The 9,625-nt window shown below is 29.7% G+C and overlaps 1 protein-coding gene across 4 annotated transcripts in view; it reads right to left on the bottom strand.

Moving 5' to 3' along the window:
* The window catches only part of LOC106691199 (WD repeat-containing protein 76), a 19,720-nt gene that overhangs the window by 342 nt on the left and 9,753 nt on the right, over nt 1-9,625 (bottom strand). For all 4 annotated transcript variants that reach the window (XM_067053667.1, XM_067053661.1, XM_067053663.1 and 1 more), the window contains 6 exons: nt 8,088-8,224; nt 5,168-5,328; nt 4,927-5,011; nt 3,815-3,953; nt 3,552-3,736; nt 3,334-3,452 (listed from right to left, as the gene is read on the bottom strand). In XM_067053667.1, coding sequence (XP_066909768.1) covers nt 3,334-3,452; nt 3,552-3,736; nt 3,815-3,953; nt 4,927-5,011; nt 5,168-5,328; nt 8,088-8,224 — 826 coding nt within the window. The remainder of the gene's footprint in view (nt 1-3,333; nt 3,453-3,551; nt 3,737-3,814; nt 3,954-4,926; nt 5,012-5,167; nt 5,329-8,087; nt 8,225-9,625) is intronic.

Here is a 9,625-nt window from a genome sequence, read left to right as displayed (position 1 = left end):
GAAAGTTCTAAACGGCTGCTATTTTAAAACAAAATGGTGGGAGGTAATGAGTTCTGAGAGTTGTTGTGGGGTGACCTGTGAACCTTCAACAATGTCTCCGAGAAAATCCATGGAGGGTGTATTGTCAGTTTTTTTTTATTTGATTTTGGTAATCTTGACAAGTAAAACCTTAAATTTCGAGCAGGAATGCTTTTTTTTGTGATTACAAAGTTTTATTACAGAAAATAAACTAAAAAGAAACAAAAAAATAATTAAATAGTATAATGATTATTGAATTTTAAAAAACTTTTTTTTATAAATATATTTTCTTCTCATTAGCACCCTAATCCCATATTATCCTAACTTAAAAAAAAAAAAATTGATTCATTATTGCTTTCATAAAAATTAATGTCACTATTTTAACATTTAATTTGTTTATACTGGAAGATCGCTGATTGATCATGCATAAATAATAAATGGAATATGGTTCGGGTGCGGTTAAATAAACTCAAATAGTTATTACTTATATATACTTATTTAATTTGTTTATAAATATCTGCCAATGAAAAAAATCTTTTGATAATTGAAAACAATATATGAATTAACATTCAAATTGATTCTTGATAGATAATTTATAATCTAGCGTTTTTGTTTGAAAGATGTACATGAAGTCACAGTAAAGTTGCAGTTATGATTAAATGCTATACTATGCTGAAAGGTATTAACAGAGCGATGCAAATGAAGAAGGATATATATAGAATTATTTGAAAATATAATTTAATGTTTTTGTTTTTTTTAATTATATCAAAGATTTGTACATTTGATCAGTAGAACACGATAAAGCTGGAGACCACCTTGATAGCCACCCAGTTTTTGTTTAACATATTGCTACATTATTAACTAAATTAATGCGTTAATTAAAATGATTATTGTGATCACAAGCAAAGTGTTGTGGGACATCAGAGCCTTTTAGGGTAGAAAGTTGTGTAAGATAGGCAGCCTCAATAGCTCTTCTCCTGTTTAATATTTCTCTACATCGTAATCATGTAGGGACAGCATTTACAAAGATACCACAGTTCTAGTCTACACAAATGCATAGGGATGCAGATCCCTTCAGAGCATTAGATTGACCTGTGGAGTGCTGTATGTAATTGGCAAAGAAGATAGGCCAATGTACAGCCTACATATAAACAAGAGGAAGACCAAGATTAAGGCATTAGGTAAAAAAAAAAAAACAAAGAAAAAACGAGCTCAGCAGCAGTCCTAATGGAATAAACCTTCACAGTTGGGAAATGGTCAGAAGCTTCCAGTAACTCGGATCTACTATTATAGCCTGAATGAGGAATTTAAGGTACCTTTATGCACAATCAAACCAGACCAGATAAATCAGGAGCTCTGCCCAAAAAGAGACGAGGTGTGTTAGAGATGGTGCTAAGTGAAGAGGTCCGACAGTTCTAATTTTTATAGGTAATTACACTGTAGTAAGGTCGTATTGGAAATATGGGTGGGTATAACACAGTAAGTTGTCACACCACTATCACTTCAAGTTGTTAGATCAAGTCATTGCATTTTTGGCTGACCTTAAAGCACTGATGCATCATAATAATTTAATTAAAAGGACGAATAAATAAGTAATAATATTTATGTTATAATATTGATGGCTTACTTCACAGTGGTACTAAATACATTTCCATTAACTTAATGTAGGTAATAAGGTTCTCTCTTTTAGGAATATTACAACTTTTCAATTAATATTTTGACTGAACAGATTTAGGTATAAATTCTAAATCTTTACATTCAAAAAAATTAATTGAATAGATGTAATCTTCCTAAGAGAGTCTTTATTTGTATTTTCCATAAAGTTAATGAAAATGTACTTAGCATCACAGTGAAGTAGGCCATCGCCTATAATTATTATTAATATTTATATACTTTCAAGAAACAAATTTAGTGCTAAAGTTTTCTATATTTAATTTTGTATATGCATAATTTTGTCATAGAGCCAATAGCTTTAGAGTGTATAAAGGAAAAACTAAAAAAAAAAAAGTGCAAATGTTTTATTATCTGGAACCAGTGTACTATACTACATATGAGGTAGGACAATCCAATCTGATTCAGAACTCTTGCCCTTTACAAAACTCCATTGATTGGACTATACAGTAATAATTACGAAGCTCAATATTAATACTTTATGAAAAAAAAAATTAAAATACAATGTGGTCTAAACATTATAAGGTTGAAAGATGATATTGGGGGAAGAGGAGGGAGAGTAGCAATGTAGAAAAGTGGCAGAAATACACCAGTTAGGGGCAAAATTAATGGCCAAGTTAAAAAAAAAAAGAAGCTGATTATGATGAATAATTTATGATACACAATAACACAGTTCAAATCCTACAGTAGTTTATTAAATTTTCTACAATGTTACCATGGTAGCACCAAAAATTCCACCCCCCCGTCCACTTACCCTAGCTTATGGTATGGTAGAAGCTCTTGTTTTCTCAGAATCAGGTCCAGGGCACCGATATACACAATACTTCAGTTAGTTGGGTAGCCTGAGCATTGAAAAACCTATCATCTAATTGGATCACTTTGTCAGTCACTATGAAACTTTTTCCAGCCCACTTTTACTTACTACCTGATTTATCTGGTCCAACTGACTCCAGGTACCTTTTGAAGAAGAACTGCAGTAGAAAACAGGGAATATTTCTCTGCCTAAGATTAATTAAAAGCAAATTAAGTTTATGGTTGTAGAAAGACTCTTTAAAGACAAGTAGTCATATACGATTGAGAAACATAGATCCTTAGCTATAAAAACATAAACCTGGAAGGGAGGTTTGAAAGAGTAATTTTAAGGAGAATCCTAGGGCCTGTAAGTGAGAACAGTATATGGCGACAAAACAGTGAACTGTTTCATTCTATGAGGAGGTAAGCATCTCTTCTTATGAGATCAATCAAGATACAAACGGTAAAATGTCCAGAAAGTGAGCAAAGAATGGGTGCCAAATAGCTCGCACATGAATGTCACAGAGGGTATGTGCCTGTGTAGAAGAAATGTAGGACCTTCAACAGCTGAGGAATTGCTACCTAAACAAGAGACAGAGAGTAATAGGCTTGATGGCTGTGGAGCAGGCCAAGGAAAGCTTGAAATCCCTGTTGTGCTGATAGAAGCAGAAGAAGGACTTAAACATAAATCTTTGTTATTTTAAAAACATTTGTCTCATTTTGTTGTTCTCTGGTCCTAAATCTAGAAACATTTTCTCTACTGTTCAATAACAGATGGTAAAGTACTATTGACTTAATATATGGTTATTAATTTTTAAAATTAACACAGAAGTGTATAGAACAAATTCTTACCCTTCTTGGATTTAAAAGACTGCCAATAAAAAACACATCATTTCTTGATGGATGCCACATTGCTTTAAAAACTGAAAGCCATCGGCCAGTATGATTATTGTGAGGAATAGTTTTTTTTACTGAAAAATAAAAACATATTTAATCATTTTCCACTTAATTTCAGTTTTTGTGACAATAAAATTTTAATTAGGTGTAAAAATACAATAATAATTACTTACATGAAGCTTTATAAAAGTGAGAAATTGAATATATTCGAACACAGTCATCATTAGAAGTGGAAAGAACTTGATCTCCAGCAGGTGAGAAAAATGCACTAGTTAAACCTTTTTTATGGTCCATTTCAATTACTGGTATTGCTTTCCTTGCACTGCATTGACGAATATCATAAATGTTGCAGCTAGACCTATAAAAAGAAAAATAATAATAATAATAATAAACGCAATACTAAAATCAATTATTAGACTAAGAAAAAAAGTTTTACCCAGCTCCTGAAGAAACTAAAAAATATTGGTCCATAATAGGGTGATGTTGTACAGTCCTGGCTGATCTTTCAAAACAAGGAATCCATGTAGTAATTTTTTTGGAATATCTAAGATCAAGTAATCCAATTTTACCATTACCTACAATAATGAAATGAAATAAAAATAAGTATATTTTTTTTGGTTGTGTGTCTGTTTCTGTATGCCATTTAGATAATAATATTTATAGTAAATGATTGTCTGTCATTCCTACATTGTTAATAAACAAACTATTTTCCTAGTCAGATTTTTTTTATATATTATTTTAACTATTAAATAACATTCACTCTATCTGAACACCCTATACATGCTCATTTATTCACACTGAAAATTAAATATGTTAAATCAATATTAATAACATATATCAATAAATAAGTTAACAATGTTAAATCAAAACACTAAGAAAAACAAGAAAAATAAAATACATACAAGAGCAAGCAGTATAAACCTAATTAAGTAGTAGACACATTAAATAGGTTTGACAAATAGTGGCATTGGAAACTCTCGCTTCACAACCTCACCCACCATACACAGAGGAAAGCTTTAGAAACCTGAACGAATGAATGAAACAAAGATTTCTAAAACCAATTATTTGAATATTTGAACTATTATTAAATAAAACTTAGAAACACTCAAATTGATACAATAAATATTAATAATGCCTTATAGTAGGATTAGTCTGAAACAAGAAATTGATTAACTTTCCTAACTGTTGGAGGTTTAAAGAATGAACCAATCTGGTGTTAACATTGTTGTACTGAATGGGGCAACATGACGAAAATTACCTCTCACCTTATTTTGAATCTGATTCTACATACTTTTTTTGTAATTTATAAATTTAATAAATTGCTGACTCACGAACAGATAATATATAAAATATATCTGGCATTATGATAGATAGTGAACAAACATTAAATGTTTAGTTATGAAGCAAACAATTTTATCAACATTAAAAGTAAATAAAAACCTTCTTAATAAGAAAAAAACAGTATGTAGAAGTACATAAATAAACACATGTAATGCCCATAAGTAACACTTTGAAATTACTTAATTTATTGGAAAATAAAATATTTACCATGACAGATGAGGAAAGTTTTATGATTAAGTTGATCATGCCAAGTTAAATGACGAATCTTGTCACCAAAATCTGTGGCATATACCTGAAATCAATACACTTATATTACAAATCAAAATGAATTTCTATTTAAATGTAAAGGTTTGAAAAATAAACTAAAGTAATTCGAACTAAAAACCTTCAATTTCAAAATTAACCGAAATAAATCTAAATTAAACTAGGTGAAAAACAAGAAATTTACACTTGAAAATAAACAGGTTTCTAGATCAGCACACACAAAGGTTCCATCCAAACTTGTAGAAAATATCTTTGTCTGATCAAAAGGATTTACAGAAAGGCAGTTGGTCGCACACTGATGAGGACGAAATTCAAAAACACTATCAGCTTCCAAGTCCCATAGTCCTAAGAAATACAAACTGAAGAATAAGTAAAAGAAATAGTCTTGTAAGTTAAGAAGTCAGCATTTTATTTATATTTAAATATTCCTTCCTAGGAAACTTATAGAAAATTTTAATTCATAAGTAAGAAAGTGAATCTTTTTATGTCACTTATGTTTATTATACTTTTTTCTTTCACTTACCTATTTTTTTTTTTTTTTCATGAGCCCCTTCCTGGTCATTTCTGATACATGGGGAGAGGGTTATCTACATGTGATCAACCTATTCTAACAACAGTGGGGAGTCATTTTTCATTTTGTGGGATTGCCACTCAATGAAACAACTCAACGCCCCAAATCGGATTCGAACCGGTGCCACCCACAAATCTCAGATTAGTAAGACATGCGCCTCAACTACCTGAGCTATGGAAGGGCCTCACCTACCTATCTATGGAATATATAGTAAGGAAAAGTATTGGGATCACAGAAAATTTTGAATTCAAGTTTTTAATGGAAATACATGTTTTGATGTCCTCTGAGTCTCCAAAAATGGTCTCAGAGTGCAAAGCCTAGTTAAAAAATGAAAAGTTGTATGTAACAGAAATGACATAATTAAGGCAGGTGTATGTCTTGAACGTGACAGGAACTTTTTTATAAAAATCGACCCACCGGAAGTACCACTTTATAGAAAAGATTATTCATATTTTTTTATATTCTCATAAAACAACTACAACAATTTTGATTAAACTCGGCACATTCATCTACAACTAAATGATCTTTAATATCAGCTAGCTCTTATTCTTATTGAAATAGTTTGACATCAAAAGAAAAAATAAATACATCCGATTAAAATGGGAAAAACTGACAGTCCAATTTTTTCCAATTGTATTACGGTTTTGTTATCTTTTATTAAAACTGTTGTATATTGGCAGCAACAATATTTCTATTTATCTTACCAACCTCGAGAAATCCTAACATACAAATAAAAATTTTTGTTCATAATCTTTGCCTTTTCAGGTCTTTTGATAGCTTCAACACGAGTCCACCAACTATACAAAACTTGTAAATGTAAGTAGAGTGCTAAGTGAAAGTTATGTGATGTGTGCACTGCACCAGAGTTTTGATTAGTATCCATGTCTTATATTAACTTTCATGTATCTAAATCATGATATTTAAAATATATATTCAAGAAACAGGAAGTGAAAGAAAAAATAAATTATTTTTTGTAAATAAAATAAAAAATTTCTGAAGCCTTCTAGCATACAATATACAAATCTTGCTGAAAAAATAAGTACAATAAGATAAGATGAAATAACTAACTTCATGAAACTGAAATAATAAACATTTAACTATTAAAATCTTCTTTGTAAAGTAACATTAAATTACAAATCTAAAGAAAGTTAGGTAAAAATTACTTTAAATTGGTCTAATAAAGTAAACTTCATCATATACTAATATACATATCACACATACATATAGTTTTGAATTAGAATTAAATTTGTACCTAATGTATAAGTTAAATTAATATGGGAGTTTTATTTTTTATAAACTCCTTATAACTGCTTCTCCCAGTTGACCGATGATATCTCGGTCCCATATTGTATAGATAAATGTAGTTTTACTGTACTTACAAACTTGAATAATATTTATAATTAATTAAATAAACAATTTTATAACATTCAGTTCATTCTTCTTCCATATAAAACTAAAAAAAATTAAATAAACAACCAATAATGAAAACACCTTAAAGGTAATTGGTAAAATTTTTTGCAACATTTGAATGCCTTTATAAGCGCCTAAACCATGTAGCTGACAAAATAATATAAATAAAGATTTTTTTGACAATTTTCCTACCTTTAATTTTGTATATAGATTATGTTTTTGAGAATGGGAAAAAAACTGAAAGTGAATTTTTTTTTCACATTGCCTGCAGTTAGCATTCTTGATAAGAGGAGGCAAAATCCAGAATCTGATTCTGCACCCAAAAAACATAAACAGAAGTTTAGAGAAAAAAAACTTATGATTTTTTTTTTTCTACAAAACCCATATTGACTGGACTAATATGCAAAAGGCCATAACACAAAATATTTATAGTAACAATAACCCTCCTTTAATTTTAGTGTTTTTTTAATTCACTGGTTGTAATGGATTTAATTGTTTGTAACTGAAATACAGATTAGCCTCGAATATTTCATTTCAGAAGTATCAATAACATTCACGAGAGATACTTAATCCCCAAATTATAGACAAAACTTGCTCAACGGCAAACAATAGAAACATAATCATTATTCATATTGTCACATTAGAAGAAATCGTTGAGGATCAGGGAGGGTTTGTTATCATAAAAATAACAAAAGACAAAGAGTATGTGTTGAACTAATGGGCAATCTAAGCAAACAGTGCCTCAGACAAAGGCAACAGTCATGTGTCCATGTCTAAAGCAGTATTGCCATCCACAGTTTTATTTGATTGAAAAAAAAACTGGAGGTCGGAAAGAAAAGGTTACATTACTAAGGTGGGTGTGCAACACAACCCATCATAGCCCCAATATTTATTTATACATGGAATTCGTAACATGGAAATGACAATCTACAATTAATAGTTCAATTTACAGCAATTGTCCCTATGGCATCAACTAACAAAATCACAATTCTCAAGTTGTATCAACAAATGACCAATATGCACGCGCACACACACACACACATATATATATTTAAATCAAAATATTAAAGATCTATCTGTTAAATACTGAGATCTGATGAATAAATTTTAAAAAAACTATTACCTAAATGTCCTGAGCAACTGCCAGTCAAAATAAGTTTTTTGGTTACAATTGGATGAACCAATATAGACTGTATTCTCTTAGGTACAACTTTACGAGGCTCAGAATACATTTTTAAACACATCATTGCTTCTTGAAACCTTAAAAAAAAAAAAAATTAAAATCTTGTAAAAGTGTAATAAGCATGTGCTTGGAGCATATTGTCCACCACTTTTAGTTATTGAAATTTCACACTTTTTCCCAAATACACAGGAAATAATAAACCAATACATCCTGGAAACCTCAACTATTTTTCTACTTAGCATATACCTACACCGGTAGAATTTATGAGTATATGTAAAAATTGATAGATTTTATTTTCTATTTCATATGTAAAAATGATAAGTGACTAAATTTTATTAGCCTTATTTAATTTTAATTAAAAAGACAATTGTATTAATACAACTGTAAATATTTCATCTTAAGTATTGCCCAAAGACTAATATTCCACACCAACATATAAGAAAAGGAAATGGTAATTGTAACTACTTTTTACTTTCTAGGAGAAATATAGGAATGGGTGGAGCAGAATGGAGATTGTGCTTAAGGATTACTCTTTCTTTAATAAAGAAACTTTAATATCAATAATAATAACATTTAGAATAATGAAAACAATAAATTTAGTGATTATGAGAGATAGTTGACCGTGGATGATAAATGAGGAGATGGTTGGGGGTGCGGTCAATGAAACACAAATAAGTATGATTAACTTATTTTAATGTGCCGACGTTTCAGCTAGAGTTTCTAGCCTTCTTCAGGGCTGTTTGCTAAAAGGTTTAGATTTAAATTTTATTTAAATTTAGTGAATTCTTGAATCTAGAGATAAATTAGCACATCAGAAAATGCATTTTTTTTTTTTAGAAACAGTTCAATTTCCATTTTTACAAATAAAATATAATACTTCAACACTATATATTTATAAATTATATTTTTAATCCAGTAACTAAACCTAGTAAAAAAAACTAATACAAATATCTAGAATATGTATAGGCTTTGCAGACAAACTAACTTCTGAGCTATCTTCCAGCCCGGTGAATATCATGAATTTTAATTAAGCACATTTGATTTAGTTTAAACTACAAATTAACCTTCATTTATTAGCCATTCAGAGTTCTGGGGTTCACTTGTGAATGATTCGTGTACTAGAATGTAGTACCATAAAATATAGGATCATTGAATGAAAACAATTCTTATTCAATTGTTAAATGTAAATTATTGTATAATATTAAAAATTAAAAAAACAATATTAAGCTAAAAATAAGTTAAGGTCTAAAACTCCCTATATAATGGGAGTAAAACACCAATTTATTTTCCCTATTTTTTTTTTTTTTTTTAATAGGACTTAATGTTACCGACTCCTATGAAATGGGAGCTCAGGTATGATCCTGTTATATTGGTAATTCTAAACCTGCGAACACCTAAGTAAATATCCAAGTTAGCTTATGAAAATTTTCTCTAGGGTACATGGTAAAATATTAACAACTTTAAACACTTAGATTCTT

The sequence above is a fragment of the Halyomorpha halys genome, unplaced genomic scaffold, assembly GCF_000696795.3.
Source record: "Halyomorpha halys isolate HHAL.00 unplaced genomic scaffold, Hhal_1.1 Scaffold2145.1, whole genome shotgun sequence".
Taxonomy (NCBI): domain Eukaryota; kingdom Metazoa; phylum Arthropoda; class Insecta; order Hemiptera; family Pentatomidae; genus Halyomorpha; species Halyomorpha halys.
This window is presented reverse-complemented; position numbering and strand designations above follow the sequence as displayed.